The sequence below is a fragment of the Panthera pardus genome, unplaced genomic scaffold (genome assembly GCF_024362965.1).
Source record: "Panthera pardus isolate Hobbes unplaced genomic scaffold, ASM2436296v1 HiC_scaffold_20, whole genome shotgun sequence".
NCBI classification, from domain to species: Eukaryota; Metazoa; Chordata; class Mammalia; order Carnivora; family Felidae; genus Panthera; species Panthera pardus.
Genome location: NW_026526766.1, coordinates 3,943,748 through 3,965,700, shown reverse-complemented (window position 1 = coordinate 3,965,700; position 21,953 = coordinate 3,943,748). Strand labels below are relative to the sequence as shown.

Genomic DNA, 21,953 nt, shown 5'->3' with positions numbered 1-21,953 from the left:
TCATTTATCATTATTCTTTCTGATTTGTGTCGGTGGTTTATCCCGCCCTAATCAATATCAGCGCCCTGTCTGCATAGAGAACAAGGTGTAAACGAAATTTTGGCAGGTGCATTTTCCCCGTGTTTGCGGACGTTCCAAACAGAGCTCAGGCCCGCCGGCCACCACTAGATGGCGCTAGGTCCCTGCGTGTTCTGCGTCCCAAAGACCAACTTGCGCCTTTTCTTCAAGTTTTACACACGAAGGTGAAAACAGGTCACTCCACAACAACAAAAATAAGACCAGATTAGGTCTGAAATTCGAATCCCCCATCTCTCACTGGCCGGGCTTGACGGCAAGCGTAATATTCTCCGGGAGCCGATGTGTAGCTGGGGATTCAGAAGTGAACAGACGAGTGAAAATACATTGTCCTCACAGCGCCGACAGGTAATCCAGCTTCCTGACCCGTGTGTCTGGAGCTGTGGCCTAACATCCATTTCTAGACCTTAATTTTGAGACTCCTTGACAGACATTTTGCAGTCAGGCACAGCAGTAATGAAGGTGGCCCCATATGTGTCACCGTTGCAGGGACTAAGAAGGGGCTGTAGGCCTCAGAGCCATTGCGGATGGGGCTCTGGTCTCTGGTGGCATGACGGTGGTCCCAGTGGGGAGCAGGGACCCGCGGTCGAAGGCACACTTCCTCGGCCAGGGCACGGAACCATACCGAGTCTGCTTCAAATTCACGCCAACCGACACCTGAACCTCACGATTGATCCTCTCTCACCTTCGGAGCAGAGGTCCACAACGTGGCCCTTGACAGTGATGTGGAAACACGTTTTCTCAAGGGTCTGGGTCACCGATTCGGCGTTACCGTGTAAGTGGGTATGACTCCACAGCCCCTCTTTCCTTTCCTTCCCTCTTGCAACTCAGCCCCGGTGAACTGTGTATTTAAATATGAGCCTTAAAAATACCCCAGTCACCAGTGCAGAGGTTGGCATGAAACACGGGTTTCAATGTGAAATTCTGGAACACGTTTCCACCGAGGTAAACGTCAATGCTGTGTGGCGCTTTGAGGGCACGCGCCTTGGTGACACGAGGCTGGGGTGCTGTCTTTTAAAATGCTGCTGTTCAGACTCTGCTGGTTCTCCGTTTGTGTGCTTAGCGAAACATGACGAACATTCTGGTATCTGGTAGTGGGAGGGGCTTCGTTCATTTAAGGATTTCCAGTCTTCAAAGCAAGTGTGTGGAGGGGTGGGGAGAGGGTGAATCATACTTGCATTCGTAATTTGACTTTGTTTCCGTGTTTAGGTATGAAGATGTTCCTAACCTCTAAGGAAAATTTTAAAATATCCCTGCTCCTAAGTTTTTATTAGGACATCTCTAATATCTGATTAACAAGCTTTTTCAAGTCAAAACACACTTTTCATTAACCACCCACATGCTAGAATTAATTCAAGTTCTGACATGTACTTTTTGTGCCTGAATCATTAAAAACAACTATGTATGTTGGTCAAATTAACAAACTCAAGAGCGTCATTTGCACCTTAGCTAACCAGACGGGGTATCTGACATAATTCCCCTAAATGCTTCCTCCTGACTGCTTCACGAATAGAAAATTCCTCTTCTATTTACAAAAACATGAATACCAGCTCTCCTAACATATTTCTGAATAGCGATTAAAATACATTTAATCCATAACTTAAATCACACAATGCTTCTTTATTGATATCTTTGGCATCTAGGGAAAATCAATGGATATTTCAAAAATGTTATAAATTTAAATAGGCAATAGCCTTTTTTTTTGCCAGAGACGTATCTTCATAGTATTAATCAGATTAGTTTCTTTTTTAAAAATGCTTATTTATTTTTGAGAAAGAGAGGGTGGGCAGGGGAGGGGCAGAGAGAGGGAGACACAGAATCTGAAGAGGCTCCAGGCTCTGAGCTGTCAGCACAGAGCCCGACTTGGGCTCGAACTCACAAACTGTGAGATCATGACCTGAGCTGAAGTAGGACGCTCAACCATCTGAGCCACCCGGGCGCCCCAGATTAATTAGCTCCTAATCCTAATTCTAATTGGAAATTCTTTCTAATTTCCCTTTTAAAAAATATTATTAAATAAATTCAAGAGGTACAAATTTTAAAAGGCACGGCAGGGTTTACAACGAAACAGGACTCTCCTTGACAGCCCTGTCTCGTACTCCCACAGCAACTGCTTTCACCGGTGTCGTTATTACTGTATTTCTTCCAGAACATTCTATATTCTATCAGCACATATTCGTCACTTGCAACTAAAGCTGTATTTTGGAAACAATTCTAGATCTCAGCTGTCTCCCACAGTGTGAGTTTTATTGTAACTGGTTTCTTTCCCAATGATAGACTTTAAAATTGTTTTCAGACTTTGTCAGTTATACGGTGCTGGAGTAAACACCTTCACATATACGTGGTTGTGCATACATGTAAGAATACTACACACCTAGAGATAACATTGCAGGCAAGAAGTCACATGTGCTTTTATTTCTGGTGGATGTTATGAAACGACCTTTTTTTTCGAGGCTGTATCGCTTCCAGCAAAGTGTAGAAGGGCTTATTAGCCTCCTCCCACACCATGCCATCAAGCTTTTTACTTGGGTCCATTTCACAGATGGACATGACGGGGCACCAGAGGTTCAACTGGCATCTCTCTCGTTATGAAATGGAGCGGCTTCCCCTATGTTTACATTTTCCTATGTTTTCCCTATAAGAGAAATACAAATATATTTGCTTTACTAACAACTACCTGACATCCTCTGCCGTTAGCCTGTTAGACAGTTAAAACTTTTACTGACTTACAGAATTTCTATATATTAAAGATCTTAGCCTTACACATGTGTCATTACCAATACTTATTCTCAGTTTTTTATTTCCTTTGATGATATTATGTTCCTTATCCATGCATGTGTTTATTTTTAGGTAGTCTTATTTTAGGTAGTCTTAGTGATATATATTAATAGTTTAAGAAGAGGAGACATGTTTGGGGTGCCTGGGTAGCTCCAACTTTTGGTTAAGCGTCCAACTCTTGCTTTCAGTTCAGGTCATAGTCTCCGATTTCGTGAGTTTGAGTCCTGAGTCGGGTTCTGCACTGACCGTCGGGCTGTGCACCAGATACCAGAAACTGCTTGGCATTCTCTCTCTCTCTGTCTCTTCCCTCCTGCTCTCTCTCTCTCTCTCAAAATAAATTAATAAAAACTTAAAAAAAAAAAAAAGAGGAGACACATTCCTTTAGTGTAAAGATCTACTACGTCTTTTCTAGATCTCTCCTTATTCACCGTGAGTGACTAAGCTGGCTTCAGCCTGCTTGGGACAGGGATGGGGTGGGGGTGAGTTGTCTCCTCCCAGGGCCGGGCTACTGTTTCCTGGGGTGATGGCTTATTGATGTGTCAGTGTGGCTAGTCTGAGCTGTAATCTTCATTATTGAATCAAATTATCATCTTGGTACTGCTATGGAGGGATTCTGCAGATGTAATTGAAATCCCTAATTCGTTAATTTAAGATTATCATGGGTGGGCCTGGCTTAATCAGCTGAGAGTCCTTTGGGGAGAGTTGAGGCTTTGCCAAGAGAGAAAAAGAGAAAGGTGGAGGGCGGACTGACCCCCGGCTGCGGACGACAACTTTAAGCATCTCCGAAGAGTTCCGTCCTGCTCCTGAAGTTCCCTTCCTGACGGACGGTCTGCCCTACAGACACGGGACCCGCATATACAGCCCCCATAATAGCATAAGGCAAGTCCTTGTGACAAACCTATACTCGTATGTGAGTGCACACGTGTAGAGATGTGTGTGTGTAAATATGTATGTACGCGTGTGTGTGTCTGTTTTGTACACAAATCTCCAGCTGGTCACGCTCCCTTGGCTGAACCCTGCGTGGTGCACCTAGGAACCACGTAACAAAGATACGCAAGAACGCTGTCTGTCTACAGTGAAACCGCCCATCCCTGGGGCTGCACCTGGGTTGGGGGGCTGTGTGTTGGCACATAGGGTTGGGCCACCATACAGGGGATCGTGAATAAACAAATCATGGCAACCGGCGGTGTGGCCCACGTCTACAGGGCATCCCCCATGGCAGACAGGCAGGCCCTGTGCGTGGAGGGGCCACGGAAGCCAGCGAGCAAGGGGTCTGGGCACCATGCATGCCACGCATCCTGCCCCGAGCTCTTCTACGCAGCTCTGTCGGGGGCGGCGTCCGATTACAAACCCCTGAATCTTGTGTTTGACCATCAAACCCCGGTAGCAAGGTCGCACAGTTGAACTACATTGTAATTACAGCCTTGGAAAGCTTACAGCTTGTGATGACGAACACGCACCTTGAAGCAGAATCTGCTTTGCATCACCTCGGTTGATGGGTGCCATCTGGCCCCTTCAGCAGGAAACACTGCTGGACCCCGGGCCTGTGAGCCCCCAGGCGGAGCCCTCTCCCAAGGGAAGGGGCGAATGCCGAGGCCACGCGGGTCAGCAGGCGGCAGTGGGAGAGCTGTGCTGGGGAGCATGGGGGACGCTGACCTCTTCAGGGCCACAGCCTCAATCACATGCCGGTCCTGGGACCTTCTAGTTAACGCCAAGCGGTGTGGCAAAGTGGGCACTGGACACAGAGAATGTGTCACCTTGACAACCTGGTCCCCGACTCCTAAAATGCCACCCTTAGCAAAGGCAGCCTCGAACGTAGCACCCCCCCACCCACCCACCCAAAGCACTGCCCCCTCCTAGCTGAGTCTTCCTGCGGGCTGACCCACGCTTCCTGGGCCCTTGACATTCAGACAGCCATTCCGTTTCATTCAGCTCATCAAACGTCACGCTCAACTCCCCTCTCTGGCCTGCCATCAGCGCGACTGAGAACGCCTTCAGTAGGATGGCCCGCTTGGAACATTCCTCCTAAACGAAATCTCAGGACTTTTATGCTTTTTCGTTTCTGTAGTTTCTAGCAAGTACTGTAGCCAACTTGTATCCTGTGTTGATGCCCAACTGTATGTCTGGGAAAATGCCAATTGATGTGAACGTGGAAAGAATTAGTAATGAAAGAATTTTCTACCACCAATGATCAAAGCGCAAAAAGCAATCAATACATACTATATGTCTGTGTATCTACACACACACACACACACACACACACACACACATATATGGAGATGATTCATTATAAGTAAAAATCATTAAAATAATTGGGCTTCTTTCCTCCTAATCCAATCACACAGCCAAATATAAAACCCCTTCCTATGTCAACCTTACTGCCCCATAAAGAAAACAGGTATTTCTAATCCTCAAATGTCCATGTCTGTCTTCATGCACGTTCTACCTCCAGTTCCGTGCTGGAAGCCGACAGCCGTCGCACTTGGTGTCCACAAAATAAACCGTCTTAGGCGCTAAACCCTGGCATTCCTCCCGGCAGCGTGTGATTTGTGCGACTGGCTCCCATTCCTGCAACACGGGATTCTGGCAACAAAGTCACGCGGCTCGCTTTGAAACGATTTTCTGACACGAGGCTCCCACTTTCCCCGTTGACCCAAATGACTTTCAAGCACACATTCAGCAGAGAGGGCACGCTCGCGGCGTGGACTTGGTGGCAGTGACTGGACCCACAAGGAAAGCACAGGAGGCCCGGGAGGGGGCTGCCGACCGGGGCTGCACACGGCAGACAGGAGAGCAGAGCAGCGGGGCGGGGGGTGGGGGGGGTCAGGGCAGCGCACGCGGAGGCCAGCGGGCACCGGAGCGGGGGTGCCGCGTACGGGACAGTCCTACCACTCAGTCAAGGACCGCAAGCAGGGGACGCTTTAGCACCTTTCTGTGGCCAGGCTTTGGGAAGGAGTATGATTTGATTCTTGAGATAATTCCACCCGCTGACCATGTCTAGAAACCATAACGGCAAAGAGGAATAGTAAATGTTTCAGAAAACAAACACGGGCTACCTTACATGACATACTATTTCGACTTGCTTTACAATGATCACCGCCAGCCCCCTCCACGTTCCGCTAGGAGATTCAGCACCAGCAACACTGGGTCACTGGGGAGGCTTCAGGAGAAGCCCACCACGTGAGCAGAAGGATCGGGAAAAATATTTTGGTAACAGTTCCCATGGAGAGCTATAAGATCAGGGCTGTTACGTTAAATAGCTCCTGTATCATATAGATTACTGAATCACAAACTCGAGGCAAATCATTCTAAAGAATAAATCAGATGGTGCCCAATTCTGTTACATCTTTGGGGTGTTGGTTCTAAGGTGTTTGTGGAAATTCCAGATTAGGACACGTAGGGCGTGTATTTATTTTTTTCCCCTGTATGTGTCTCACCAGTTAATAAAAAGGTTTTCCAGAACGGCTAACGTCCTGAAGCTATTGGGTGATGCGTGGCTACATACAGGCTTGATGTTCTTTTATGAGCTCTCAGCCCTGAGCCCTCACCCATCTCAGAGGAAGAGAAATCTGTTTCATGGAACACACATGTTCCAGTAGACTCTCCAGGCCCAGGAGCCGCGTAAAGCGTAAAATAAAATGATCACTCCACAGAGGTGCTATATTTTAGATGCTGGGGCCAAAGTTCACTGGTACTTTAGCAAATTCCTAATCGCCCCATCCAGTGGCGGCTACTGGCCCCAGAGAGCCTCGCTGCTTCAACACAGACACAGCCTCTGAGCCATCAACGGGCCTTACCCGGGGCAGAACGTTTATTCTCTGTGGATTTTGTTTTTTAAGGGTTAACAGGCAAATCGGGAGACGTGGAGCACACAACTCAGGATGGGGGAATTTTATACTTTAAAGGACACCTAAGGTGCACACCGAGGTCCCCCAAAAGGAGCAGGACCCAGTCCTGTCTTGAGTATAAACCTGTGTGTCAGCTTGGGACAGTCGGGAGGTAGGAGACTGGCAGGATTCTCTCTTTAGGGGCGTGTGCTGGGCAAGCCCACGTGGAGACATGGGGACAGGTGACATTCTCACCTCCTAATGACATGGAGGGAGAGGCCAGTACCTGCCTTCTCTAGGGGCTTCTCCTCGTCTGATGCAGCTGAGCACCCCAGCCCCTCCCCAAACCTCCTCTGCTAAGCTACTGCCAGACCAGCTCTCCTGAAAGGTCGAGTCTTCTGAGAACGATGATTTAACCAAGAGAGCTGGGGGGGGGGGGGGCGGGCTCAGTGAGACATCTTGCACCCCAGACTCACTACAGCGACCACGCACACGATCTCATGGATCGTGCACACGGCTCCACACAGATGACTCGGGGCTGGGCCAGAGCCGGGGGCTACCACTCCCGAATCCACCAGGGGGCGTACTTCTGATTTAACACTGGGTGTCCCAGTGTAACCTACAAATAGCCTCCACCGGCCTGGAACTAAAAGTAGGCTGATTCTAGCTGACACCCCCCTGGTCGCAGTTTACCAAGGTGACAAAAGCAACAGTCACCTCTACCCTTGAGTGCTAAACCTTGCACTAACATATGGCCTCTTCACCCAAGGGGCAGTTCTGGTAACACTTACTGCAGGATGTGGACCTGGGAGGGGCGCCCGGGCTCCGAAGTTGATATTTCCTGGGTGGAAAGAGCACGGTCGGTTAGGGCTAAGTCCCGGGAAACCCGCAACACGCCTCCCTGCCCCCCGCAGATCACTCAGCCTGACTGTCCAACTGTCCTGCCTGGGGCGCCATTTTTTTTCGATGTCTTCTCTTCACTCGCCTCTCTTACCCACGTAGTTAGAATCAGTCCGTTTTCTAAGGTTAAAGTTATTGGCTACATTTTGATTAATTGGACTGATCCGACATTTTTTATTGATCTGTAAAAGTAAGTCCTCATCCCACCTGAACCTGGGACAGGCCAAAAGGAACACGAGGCTGATTGTTGTCAACATCTGAGACACAGAGATTCCAACATCAGGGACTTACCTGTCTGCCCGCCAATTTTCTGACACGGAACTGTAAGAACTCTTAACAGCCCATCTGCTTTATAAGAATAATGCTCCACTAGCTGAAAAAAAAGAAAGTAAGAGCCATGCATTACGGAGGCAGGAAATGGAGAAATCCCACCTGGGGCAGCCGACTCCCCTTTCAGACCTTAAATGTGGCTTGAGGACAATAAAACGTGCTTCCTTGGGAGCTCATCCTGCTCCCTTCCCATGGCCCCTCCCCCTGGCCTCAGATTCTGGACTGAAGTCTACATGCCACCTCCCATCTGAACTTGACCTCACTCTCCCCACACCCTTGCATCTACCCATCCACCCACCCATCCATCCATCCACTCATCCATCCATCTACCCACCCACCCAGCCAGCCAGCCACTCATCCATCCATCCATCCATCCATCCATCCATCCATCCATCTATCCACCCAACCAGCCACTCATCCATCCATCCATCCATCCACCCACCCACCCATCCACCCATCCACCCATCCACCCATCCACCCACCCATCCAGCCAGTCAGCCACTCATCCATCCATCCATCCATCCATCCATCCATCCATCCACCCATCCATCCACCCATCCACCCACCCAGCCAGCCAGCCAGCCACTCATCCATCCATCCATCCATCCATCCATCCATCCACCCACCCATCCATCCACTCATCCACCCACCCACCCATCCATCTACCCACCCACTCATCCTCCCACCCATCCATCCACTCACCCATCCATCCATCTACCCACCCATCCATCTATTCATTCACCCATCCATCCAACCATCCATTCCATCAGCCCTCCCTCCCTTCTTTTTTCAATAGCTAGCTCCATTTATTTGTTTATTTCTCCTACATCCGTATGATGTTATAAAAACAAATTCAGCATGCTACCATTTCTTCCTTTATTCAGTCATTCATGCTAAGCCCCAAGGCAGGACCAAAGGCAAACTAAGATGAATGAGGCATATTTCCTATTCCTGAAGTGCTTCCTTTCTTGATGGAGAGACAGGTAAAGGAATCACAATATACTATTAGTCATCGGTTAATGCTGTACAAGAGCTGTGGGCAAAGGCTTTGGAGGTACCAAGTCATTCAGCCCAAAAGTTTCAGGGAGAAGATGTCAGAGCTGGGTCATCAGGACAGGGTCTTCTAGAGAATGACCTTATGTTGACAGAATGTGGCCATCCTTGGCTAACAGCTCCCAGAAAACCATGACTCATGATGTCCAATTGGCCCATTAAAAAATTAATTAATGGCAAGTAGATTTATTTGTATCTCATCAAAATTACACAATAAGAAGACAGCCTTGGTATTTCATATTTTCTCTCAAACAGACATCTCTTCAGACAACCTAGAATCTTCATATCTGGTATCTGTTCCTTCTCTGTTTATTGGTACCTTTTCCAGTTAAGGACCCTGCTCTTGAATCTCCTCTCAAAACTTACCTGCTTGGGTGAATGTTTGTATCTGTAATTTTTTTTTAAGTAGGCTCCATGCCCAAGGTGGGGCCTGAATTCACGACTGCGAGATCAAGAGTGGTATGCTCTACCGAAGGAGCCAGTCAGGCGCCCCTGAGCAAATATATTTTACCCTTCCAGGAAGCACTCTCTTTTTACGTCATCTTTTATTGGGGTAAGATCTACCTCTAAGCAGGTGTTTCAACGAGACCAGCCCTAACACGCTTCTGAAATAGACACAGAGGCTCTGTCCGCTCCATTGAATGTAACAGTGTGTCCTCGGGCTGACAGTATCGAGGTCCCTCCAGCAGTGAGGTGCCTGTCCATCTTTCCAGTGTCATTCAAATATCTTGTGTTTTCTGACACTGTACCGACCAGGGTGCCTGGACGGTGGGCTTGCACATGAGCGTTTCCCTCCCGGGCAGGGGTCAGCAAACTTCCTCTACAAGGGGCTGGACAGAGATAGTTTAGGCTTTTTTCAGGCCACTTTCCCTGTCACACAGTCCTTTCTTAAAAAAAAAAAAAAAGCACTTTGAAGTATAAAAACCACTTCTTCCATAACTATACAAAAACAGGCTAAGGGCCAGATTAGGTCCTGGTTTGCTGACTCCGTCCCCAAAGTAAGCCAGGCCAGCCAAGTTTAGCAATTCCCAACTCCCAGGGAAACAGCTCCGGGCTCCTGGGGGGGCGGCCCATGAACAGCAGCCCCTCATGTGGCTCTCAAGAAAAAAAAAAACCACTGAAATCACACCTGTCAAAATGGAAGGCAGTGCCGGCCTTCTGAGGCTCTTTCTTAAGCCCAAGGGCTAGAAAACACACACGGGGAAAGATATTAGCTAGGGCTGGACACTGACATGCCAGAGGAATCCACGAATACGGGTAGAATCTTGGGAAGAAACTCCAACAATTAGAGACGGTTAATGCTGGGATGAGCCAGTGTGCTGACCTTGGCACTGTGCGTGAACTCACACAAAGGAAATGGTCATCCCGGAGAAGTCCAACGGCTCTGTGGCCGTGTCCTGGTCATGACACCGGGGCCCCCGAGCAGTCGTGCTGGAGGACAGACCCGGGGCCCTTATGTGCACACCATCCACAATTCTTGTAGGAGGTGAGAAACGCTGGTGGGAATTAATACCCACCAGCAACGTCCCCTACTCATCTCTGAGCTGCATTGGGCACTCGTATCTGGTAGGCTGAACGCTCTCTCAAACTGGTGCTGGTGAGTTAAAGCAGAGCCCGTGGTCACTAACGAGCCACACGGCAGACGATGCCGGTGTTACGACCGATGTGAATAAAGACCCAAACCCCCGGCATTCAGAAAAGAGGTATTCCTTTTCCAGCCACAGCATTAGGAACCAGAATACATTAGGTGGTGGTTACTGTGCTTTCAAGGAATGCGAATCCTTTCTGCCGGTTTTCAAGCAGATGGATTTTGAGTGGAGCCCTTTCCTGCTATCGGCACCGGTGGGGTTTGGGGCGTGGGCACGTGGACACAACCCTCGTTGCGTTCCTCACCCACGAAAGCTCCGTGTGGTGGCCACTCGGGCCAGCAGAGTCCCTGGGGTTTCTCTGCTGCTGGACCCAGGAGGTTACAGGGTGCCTGGATGAAGTGATGTGTGCAGCACGGCCACGGCCGTGGCCGTGGCCACGTGTCGCTGTGATGGAAATGAAAACAAGCAGTGTGTTCCCACCTCCGCCCGCTGGAAAGTGCGACGGCATCGATTCCCTGCTCCTCGGTCCCTGCGTGTCTCCCGAATTATGAGCCATATTGGGGTTTACTAGAGGTTGGGTGAAAAAGAATCCCTTTTCCGACCAGAGCTGAAAAATCCTGAATCACCCAGGGAGCGCTGAGTCTCCTTCGTTTCCAGAGCTTCCTTCTGCAGCGAGCCAGCACCCGATGCTTTATATAGAGCGAGAAGTGCTCCCAGTCCCCAAGGCATGGCCTCCTGTTCACCTCTGAGCACAGCTCTCCGGGGTGGCCGGCGGGGGCGGGGGGGCCCTCCATGGTGCCCAGAACTTCTGGATTCCAGAGCCTCATGCACCTGACATCCCCACCCCTGGCCCAGGCTTCCAGGTACCTGAGGGTTGAAAGGAGCCCCTACCAGGACCCAGGTAGGCTTGGGCTTGAAAGGTGGGCTTTCTCCCTCGTGAGGACGGCCCATACCTGCCAGAGCGTGTCGAACTTCTTCCCGTCGGGGATGGAGAGCTTCCCCGTTTTGTCCTTATCGATGCGGTAGTGCAGTACCTTCCCCTCATGCAGCAGGCACAGGGCGTAAGACCCGTTGTCGTTCCTGTCCCGGATCCTGCAAGACAGGAGGCGGCGCGTCAAACCCACACCTGCCCCATGTGCCGCCCGCAGTGCCCGACCTGGGCTCCGGGGCTTGGCCCCCCCGCATAGAGAGGCCCGGCCGGACCCTTGGGTGGGCAGCAGGGGGAGCCCAGGTTCTGTGGGCGAGTCTCCGTCCACCTGGGGGAGCCGCCCAGGCAGGCCACCAGCACAGGGCACCCACGGCACAGGGAGAGTCTCTGCGCTGACCTCTCTTCCCCCGGGTCTGCGTCTGGGGCACAGTCCCAGAAGCCGCAGCACCGCCGGCCGACTCGGCCCCGGGTGCAGCGTGGACGTGCCTGGGAAGCATCTTACGTCGGAAACTTCCCGACCACAGATGGAGGGGGCGAGGGCCCCCTCTTCCCAGGGTCTTTGGGGCCCTGGCATTTTCCGCAACGAGGAAACTAAGCCCCCAAAACCTTTCGCAGCGTGCCCCAGGGCACCGTATTTTGGGAAGAGCTCGAGTGACTGTGCCACGCTGCGTGGGATTTCCGTGCTTTGGGAAAATCTCGGACGCCTCCTTCCGGTTGCAAGAGGTCACGCCCCCGAGACGGGCGTTGGAAACACGTGTGGTCCCCCTCTCCCGCCTGTGGACTCATCCCCAAAGGTAAGTGGACACAGACGGCCGAGCTGTGTGCCGGGTGGGGCTGGACGTTTGCTCTAAGAACACATTTCTCACCAAGTCACAGTTGGTTGTGCACGTTGGCCGGGCGGCCTCCACACCCCACTGCCCTGGGCAGCTGGTGCGGGTGCAGGAACACACCCAGACCCCCCTTCTGAAACCTTCTGCACCTTCAGAACAGCTCCTTCCTCCCAACCCAGCCACGCCGCCAGCACCCCAGGCGTGAACCTGTCTTCACAGCCCCGCGGCCGGCTAAGGCCTGTTCGTCGTTGTCAAAACAAAAAACAACCACACAGAAGGGGTAAGACCTATTTTCATACGGGAGGAGAACGGAGTCTTCTTTATAAGAAGCTCTTTTACAATGTGGAATGCGGGACTGCTCATATTTTACTCCATAAGCACCCGCGGCCAACAAAAAGGGTGACTTGGAGGGATGAAGAACTCGGTGAAACGAACCCTGAGCGTGAAAAATTGACACGTGCGCATACCAAAGGAGACCGCGGGAGGACAATGTCCGTGGGCTGTTCCAAAACAGCACCCTCCTTGACTTACAGCCTTTTAGATCTTTGACCTCAGGGTCCTGGAAGCAAGAAAAGGGATCCAAACTCCGGTTTTCTGAATTCGTGCCTAAATTCCGGCACTCCATCTTGCCCGATGCCCGGATTGAAATTTTCTTGTTAAAATTGAGACGGGGGATGGCAGATTGCCCAGGGGGGATGGTGGGACCAGAATAATCCGGGAAACGCAGAGTAAGACCACGGTGGAAACACCCCTGGGCACCCTTCAGACTGGCCAAAATGAGAAAGGCTGATAATACCAAGTGCTGCCTAAAAACAGGGTAGCAGGTGCCCTCCATGGTGCTGGGTGGAGTATGATTCTGATCATCCACTTTTGGGAGACAGCTTGGAACTCTCTATGGGTCTCAAACCTGTTCAGTCCTTGGGAAGCAGAAATCCACACTCCTAGGTAAAAAAAACCCGATGCCCCCTGTGCCCGGAAAGTATGCGGGTGTGTTTACAGCAGCTTTATCTGTGATTGTCCCAAACCGTAAACAACCTAAATACAGGTCCACTGACTGCAGACAGAATGAGTACGTAAACTCTGGGGTATTCGCACGACGCAACATCACAGAACAATCCGACGGCCGAATGGCAATGACACAGACCACAGGGGACTCCCGGGAGCATAAAACACACGCCACGATTCCACGCGCACGTGGTTCCCAAACAGGCAAGAGCAAATGGTTTGTTTAGAGGTGCACACCTAGATCCTAGGTGATAAAACCGAAGAAGAAGAAGAAAAAAAATTGAGGGTACGTCGGGCACCAGAATCCAGGAAGTGGTGTCCTCGAGCTGTGAGCGGGGCAGGCCCCCCGCCACATTGGTTTTCCTTCTCTCCCCTGGCGGTGTTTGCTTTGTGAGTATTCACGGATCTGCACCTAAACATGGCAATGCACTCACTCGTGTGTTTTCTGTTTCATGAGAAAAACAGTATAAAGAGAGATCTGGCGCAAGGAGGAGATACGGCGGGTCTTGCTTTTGGACAAGGGATTTCTGCAAAAGCACACACCTCCTTCGGCCCCCTCCCACCCCCTATTGGTACCCCCCCCCCCCCCCCCCCAGCCCCAGGGCACAGGTCCTGAAGCAGAGTCCTTCTGTCCCGGAGCTCCAGCCAGGCAGCCTGTGGCCAGCTCACGGGGATCCCGGCAGCGACAGCCAGCCGGGCAGCAGACAAGCTGCTTGACAGCCCCCCCACCCCCCCCCCCCATGGCAGCTGGCAGGAAACGAGGGCAGAGAAGGAAACCCACAGGCCCAACTTCTGTAGGTGGCGAGGACCAGAGGCCCGGTGACGCTAACGGCCGGCAGCTGTGAGGTATCTGCTGGCTTCAGGCAGATCCTGGGCTGGGCTATTTTTAATCTAACACACGCGGAAAACTGGTTTGGAAGCCGAAGCGGCCCCTCCTGCTCCCCCAGAAAGCTCGCTCTGCCCCAGCACTCCCACCAGGTTTGTGGCACTGACCCCTCCCCCGCAAAGAGGGGGAGCAAAGGCTCAGCTCCCAGCTCCTCTCCTGCATTAGGGGCCAGCCAGCCTCAGGCACGTTCGCGGAAGCCCCAGAATGTCTCTTCCCCTGTGGGTCTCTTGGAAGAAGCAAGCCGACAACACATTCGTGTTTTGTTATCACGGTGCTGTGAACTGTAGCCGGGCCGCAAAGCTGTCGCACGGCGACTCTCCTTGGTCGGAGGGCAGCAGAGGGCAGGAGAGCCCCCCGCCTCCCAGGCTGTGTGCCTCAGGCTCTGGGCTGGGCTGGCCTTGCCCCTCCCAGATGCCCAAGCCCTTGGCCCAGGAGGGGTGGTGGGGGGTGGGGGGTGGGGTGGAGGCCTGGAGCAGCTGCCCCCTTGTCCACCCTCCGACGCCTCCTAGATGGGAGAGGATGTGTGCTGGCAATGCCCAGGCAGTGGCAGGGAGGGGAGGACCACCCCCCTCTCTGCCACCCAGGTCCTGACACGTTGTGCCATGTCTACGGCAGACAGAACAGGACAGCAGGGCACAGCCTCCTGTGTGGCCACAGAGCCACAGAGCGTGGCTGGCTGGAGGGGATGAGGGCCGGGGTGGCCGTGTGTACCCGACGATGGCTGTGGCTGGAGCGGGCTGTCCGGACAGACTGGGAGGGCTCGCCCCTCCCGTCCAGGGTAGTGACGTGCTGGGCGGGACCTCAGGCCAACCGTCCACGGAAGAGGAGAGCTGGAGGGCTGGTGCCCTCCCGGTCCGCAAGAGACGCAGGGAAATGCACCTTCCGGGCACCGTCGCCTTGCATCATAGCGAAAGGAGGCACATGTACGCTCCATGCAAAGCAGGACCGGCACGGAATGCGGGTCCGCATCTGACGCCTCCGTCTCTCCCCCGGCCCGTGGAACCGGGTCATGCCCCTCCTCTCAGCTTCACGGGCGCCTTGGTCGGATCAACGGGCTGCTACTGTCATCAGCCCACAGCCCTTTGAACGTTTACTTTAGACAGGCCGTGCCGCGACGCTGACCCGGACCCACAGAGCCACACGTGTCAAACAACGTGGTGTCCCTTGACCACTGATGGGGGCACCGGACGGTCACTGCAGCACGTGGGGCTGGGGGCCAGCCCCACCCGATCTCACTCATCAGCGGACAAGGGCAAGGGCTTTCCTAACCCCACACCCTGCTTTTCAAACTTAAGTATATAACAAGAAGGGAGGTGGAGCCTGAGCTGGGGAAAGGGGGCAGTAAATACAAAGAGCGACAACAAAAATGTGGGTTTGGTGTAAGGGCAAATATGCTTATGGCCCTGCCGCGGACAGGGCAGCGGGGCCGCCGGACCCGAAGAAGAGGTCCTCCCAGGCTCTGGGAGACAGCAGTCCCGACACAGGAGGCTCAGGATTCCCACAGGTGCATGGCGATCAAACTGAGCTCGAAAAGATCACGAAGACATAAGGAAACATGAATTACGAGATCGAGGGCAGGGAGGGAAGGAGGGTGGAGGACACAGAGGTTTGAACCCTTAAGGACTTTCATATTGGAGTCACCGATCACTGGAAGGTTGAGCTCCCTGTGTACGAAGTGTTCAAGGAAACAAGAGGGGCAATCGTGGGGCGCCTGGGGGGCTCGGTCCGTTGCGCGTACCATTCCTGATTTCAGCTCAGGTAACGATCTCAGGGTTGTGAGACTGAGTCCCGCATCACGCTCGGCACTGAGGGTGCAGCCTGCTTGAGATTCTCTCTCTCTCTCCCTCTTGCCCCTCCCCACTCTCGCTCTCTTTCTCTCTCTCCCTCTCTCTCTAAAAATAAAGAATAAAAAAGGTGGAATTGCAAATATGACCAAGCGATAAAATACTCTACACATGCCCAGGAATGTTAGAGAAACCACCACCGCAACAAAGAGAACCGCTAGAAATTAAAAAAAAAAAAAAAATGTCATTGGTGGCGGGAGAAAACAGTGGTTCAGTTTAAAAGCAGATTAGACACATGAAGTGCCATTTAGTGAACTGGAAGGACGGACACAAAGACATTACACAGGCCAGCACATGGAGAAAAGACGACAGAACGTGAGAAACAATACACACGATGAATTCAGAAGGTCTATGAGATGCTTAACAGGAGCCTCTGAAGGAACGAATGTTAAGAAAGAAAGAGAGTAGCAGTTGAGGAAAAACTGGCTGAATATTTTCCAGAACTGATGGAAGAAAAGACTCCATGGTTGTAGGGAGCAGACACACGGCGACCACCTAGGCTTAACTCCGTGCACGGTACCTTGTTCGCCTCCGTAACAACTCAGACAAAACATCAGCTTCCTTCCCCGTTGTGTCATTGAGCAATCTGAGGCCAGAGAGGCAAATTAAATCACACTTGTTCCTTGTTCACAGGGAATACAAGCGTGCATCCTTATAAGCCATCTCAGTGTCTCTGACGAATGTGCCATATTGTGACTGTGTATTTCTTGAATGGCAATGAGTCGTAATTGCATTGAAAAGCATCACTAATGGGGCATCCGGGTGGCTCAGTCGGTTAAACGTCCAGCTTTGGCTCAGGTCATGATCTCGCGGTTCATGGGTTCGAGCTGACAGCTCGGAGCCTGGATCCTGCTTGGGATTCTGTGTCTCCCTCCCTTCCTGCCCCTGCCCTGCTCGTGCTCTGTCTCTCTCTCTCTCTCAGAAATAAATAAACATTAAAAAAATGTAAAAAAACAATAAAAGCATCACTGATTCCTATTTCCAAAGTGAGGCCTCCACCTCGCTGGGAGACTGCACAGCACTGGTCAAGGTATCATCTAATATTCAAGGGCGACAGGCCCGCCATCTGGTATCCCCAAGCTTGGGTCCGTACTAGACAAAGGCCACTCAGCTCTGAGTTGCACACCCGATTCTGGCCGGACGCAAGTCTCTTCTTCAGACGGCCACTGTCACTGAACCTCCTCGTCCCCAGTTGTGCACAGAATGCGGTGAGCCTTCGCTGGACCCTCAATGCACATTGCTGACTGCTTTCTCTGCAGGGACTCCCACAGAGCCGTGAATGTGAGAGGCACGAGGGGGCATGCGTGTGTGCCTAAGGGAGGGACAAGCAGAATGGGAAGGGTGTGATGGGAGGATATGGGGGGGAGGGAAGGGAAGGGAGAAAATAACGGAAGCACCACACTCTACCTGGAAATAGCTGGTAACATGAGGATGATTCTGAGTAAACTGTGTGTTTCTCCTTGGAGGGGACAGGGGAGGACTGTCAGGGGCCACCTGAATTTCAGATGCGAGGCACTTAGGGGGATCAGTGGTTCTGAGGGGGCTGGAAAGGGCAAGCCGCACCTCTACTCTGCACCTGCTCAGAGGCCCCCCTTTGGATCAGGAGGGGCTCCTTGTCTCTCTGACTGGCTGTCACTCCAGTCTCTGCTCTGGGCCAGGCCACGCCCAGGCCACAGTGTTGAGACTCTGCACTTTTTTCCCTTTCTGCCCTAACTCCCTTCTCCTCACTGTTCAGGGCACTTTTCAATGTCCCTTTCCCCAGGAGGACGGGGCTCGCTGAGACCCTGCTGTGAGCCCTGCACCCGTGACGATGGGGGCGGGCCATCCCTGCACTAACGGCGTTCAGAACAGGTGCGACTGAGGGGCAATGGACAGGTGCACAGAAATAAAATAAAGAACATACTGGGTGTCAGCAGCGCCATTCGGTTACACGGGGGGACCGTGACCGATGGAGCCCCACACCCTTTGTGGCATGTCCGTCTTTCTCAGTGTGACATCTTCGGGTGTCGTGGCGAGGGCGGGGCCGGAATCAGTCTTGTTGGTCAGTCTCCATGGCCCCTGTCACAGTGCCTGGCACGTACCTGGCGGAAGGCAGGAACATTCTCTTGCAAGGATGACGATTTCCGTAGCTTCTTTCCGAACAGCATGCTTCTAAATGCAGTGTGATTTCCTGGCTTCCTGAGTCCCCTGACAAATCTGAAATATTACTTGTTCTTTGTAACATTAATTCAACTATTTAGGGAGCCGCCATCTGTGCATTTTATTTATTTAAAGATTTTTTTCAGTGTTTATTTTTGAGACAGAGAGAGAGAGACAGAGTGGGAGCAGGGGAGGGGCAGAGAGACAGGGAGACCCAGAATCCGAAGCAGGTTCCAGGCTCCGAGCTGGCAGCACAGAGCCCCACAGGGGGTCAAACCCATGAACTGTGAGATCATGACCTGAGCTGAAGCCGGATGCCCAACCGACTGAGCCACCCAGGCGCCCCTCATCTGTGTATTTTAAAGGTCTCCTTGAAGTTGCTCTCGGCTCTGTAAGAACTAAAAGGACTTTAGGGGCACCTGGGTGGCGCAGTCGGTTAAGCGACCGACTTCAGCCAGGTCACGATCTCACGATCTCGCGGTCCGTGAGTTCGAGCCCCGCGTCAGGCTCTGGGCTGATGGCTCGGAGCCTGGAGCCTGTTTCCGATTCTGTGTCTCCCTCTCTCTCTGCCCCTCCCCCGTTCATGCTCTGTCTCTCTCTGTCCCAAAAATAAATAAAAAACGTTAAAAAAAAAATTTAAAAAAAAAAAAAAAAAAAAAAGGACTTTAAACCACAAATGATCAAATATTTACCCGCCTACCAAACACAAGGAAAGCGAGAATTCTACTTTTCTCCTTTTGCAGGAAATGGAACTTTTGGAGTGTTTTCTTTCTAAGATACTTTACGTGATGAAATGAAGGGCGTCGCACATTACATTTGGGCCCCTGTGATGTGTACTTGGGGGACGCGTGCGGGTGCCCGGGCTCCATGCTGCCTGGACCACGAGCTGAGGCCCATCCAGCCCAAGCAGGGCCCAGCAATGTGACCGCACAGCCTCAGGGTTTTGTACGATGTATAAACGATACTTAACCATGACCAGAGAAGAGCACTCTTCCTCCATTCCAACGTCCTTTCCCAAAGTCGACAATGATCCCGAAAATGTGCGTGCCTTACTAATAATGAGTTGTAAACCCAGAGGAAGGACTGCGTTTTTTCTTTTTTCCACACGTGGGAAATAATATTACTAAACCATTGTCCACGGAGGAGGCGATCAAGCATTGCACAGTTGAAAAAATGTAGAAAATAAAAGGCACTATTGAGATGTGTCAGGCAGTTGAGTAAAAAGTTACGTTACGGTTTTCTAAGTTTTGTATGTTTACTGTATCTCCCGCTTTAAAAAATGTAATTTATTGCAATTTTTTTCTTATTCTAAAAATATATTTTGTATTTTTTTTAAACAAGGATCTCCAGGGGCGCCTGGGTGGCTCAGTTGGTTAAGCGTCTGACTTCGGCTCAGGTCATGATCCCGTGGTTCGTGAGTTTGAGTCCTGCGTCGGGCTCTGCGCCGACAGCTCGGAGCCTGGAGCCTGCTTCAGATTCTGTGTCTCCCTCTGTCTCTGCCCCTCCCCGACTCATGCTCTATCTCTCTCTGTCTCTCACCAATAAATAAACATTAAAAAAAAAAAAAACTCAAAAAAAATAAAAAGAAAAGAAGATCTTCAAACCGTATATGCTTTGGACCCCACCAATCCTGGGTCCTTCCTTTGGGGGAAGGGGGACACAAATTTTGCAAAAGAAGTTTTGTTTACCTTTTCGAACAAATTCATTTTTCAGGGAGACCTGGGCTGTGACTAATTTCTCAAAACGGCAAACCTTGTCATCATGTGAGGTTTCAGAGAGCCGAGGGGCTGCACCTTCACGAAGCCCTCGGTCCCTGGTGTCCCCAGAAGGCAGAGCCCTGACCCCCAACCCGCAGGACCGTGGCTGGGTGCTCACATGGCCTTGCCCTTATGTGTGCATGCACAGAGAACTCCAGTCTCTTTTCCTAAAAGGGCACCAATCCCATCATGGTCCACCCTCGAGACCCACGTGGTCCCGGGTAGGCTGTGTGGACAGGACACGGGACAGGGGAAAGGCTGACATTTCCCGTGGATGCGCCCTGGAGCCACGCCTTGCACGGAGAGTGCGGGGTTAGGACTCAGCTGCTGGTGGTGGGGTCCTTGGACTCTCAGCCCAGAGCCATCAGGACCCTGGAGCCTCGCTCTCAACTCCCACTCGCCTGACCACCTGGGGTAGGCTCCCTCGTGCCTCAGTCCCCCTTTGAAAACCAAGGACTCACACTCATGGCAGTGAGGTTCCTTCTGGCTCAAGTATTCTGCCCCCACAAATGGACTTCCCACTGTCATTCGTGAGGAGAGAAAACTGGATCTGAGTTGGCCAGTGTCCCCCAGATACGGCCTCTCTTGGTGGTTAGCAGTTCCCGGGATTTAACTTCTGCATCTTAAACCGTCATGGCAAAGATTCACAACCTCACGTAGGCCTTTTCGAAACACTTCTGCCTCTTCCTCCGTGTTTTCTAGGGGTGGCACAGGGCATGTGTTTTCCCAGGAGAGGGGTCTGGCCACGTCGAACCGTCATGTAAATCGGAGGTTCTAGAATGAACTCTCTCACTTCCCCATTTGACTCTCCATGTTATTACTTAAGCGGAAACTGCAAGCACTCGGGATTTCCCACAGGTGCCCCTTGGCCCCTGCTGCCTGTGGCCGTTCAAGACTCAAAATCAGCTTGTACGCGCAGTCCCCAAGTCGCGATGGTTCCACTTGTGAGTTTTCAGCTTTACGATGGACACAGAGTGACACTAACCCGGTAGAAACCATACTTCAGAGTTTGAAGGTGCATCTCTTCTCGGGCTGGGGATGTGAGGCAGGGTTCTCTCTGTGATGCTGGGGAGGGCGCCACGGCCCCCAGGCATCCATGCCGTCAAGATGGCGAACGAGGCGTTCAACACTGACAGCGTCGATAGGTTCTGTGTGTCCCTTTCGGCCCAGTGCTCCAGAGACCACACCAGACTGTCAACACTTGACTATCAGATCGGCTTCGGTCGATGACTTAGCCCAGCGGTATGTTCACGTTATGTGTTCTGAGTGCGCCCACGGCGGGCGAGGCCCAGCTATGGTGTCTGTTCAGTAGCGTAGGTATATTAAATGCATTTTCGACTTACTATATTTTCCACCTACGAAGCGTTTATCGGGACATAACCCCATCATAAGTAGAGGAGATCTGTATTTACTATTCTCCTACCAAGCGCTAGGCATTACACACAGCACACTGACACGCGCCAACTTATCTTAAATCAAGTTCATGACGCCCATTATTAAGAGCCACAAAAATTACGTTCTGTTTCTGGATCTGAGAGCCTCTTAGACTCTTGTCAATTCTGCCAGGTGCCGCCGGGAGGTCCCAGGGAGGGCAGGCTGGCCTTGGGGTCAAAGACGGGGTCATGAAGGAAACAAGTGCCCTGAGCGAGGCCGTGCGGAGGGGGTGGGGGTGTGGGAAGCACCCGGCAGGCCGCTGACTGGAGCCAGACCGTGTCCTAGAAGGGCTGGGAACAGACCCGTGTAGGACAGCAGCAATGCAGAGCCAGATGGCCAGCCCCGCGTGGGGCAAGTCCGGCAGCAAGACGAGGCCGGACAAGGAACCGTAAACATCGGGGGAACAGAAGGGTGATGGACGCGGCAGTGTTCATCCTGAAATCCCGCCTTCCGACTCACGGAAACACGTGCCATGGTCCCCAGCGGACACAGAGGAACCGTGCTCACAAGAAGGGCACGTGTGCACAGAAGAGACACAGAGCCCCGGCCCTGACCAGGGTGCACAGAGCACAGCACAG

At 52.0% G+C, this 21,953-nt stretch overlaps 1 protein-coding gene across 2 annotated transcripts in view; it reads right to left on the bottom strand.

The window, feature by feature from the left end:
- The window catches only part of SYK (spleen associated tyrosine kinase), an 84,219-nt gene that overhangs the window by 24,480 nt on the left and 37,786 nt on the right, over positions 1-21,953 (bottom strand). The window contains exons 4-7 of one of the 2 annotated variants that reach the window (XM_019463752.2): positions 11,506-11,644; positions 7,872-7,953; positions 7,472-7,521; positions 5,782-5,850 (exon numbers count right to left, since the gene is read on the bottom strand). In XM_019463752.2, the coding sequence (XP_019319297.1) occupies positions 5,782-5,850; positions 7,472-7,521; positions 7,872-7,953; positions 11,506-11,644 (340 nt within the window). The remainder of the gene's footprint in view (positions 1-5,781; positions 5,851-7,471; positions 7,522-7,871; positions 7,954-11,505; positions 11,645-21,953) is intronic. The other variant, XM_019463753.2, reaches the window with a different exon arrangement.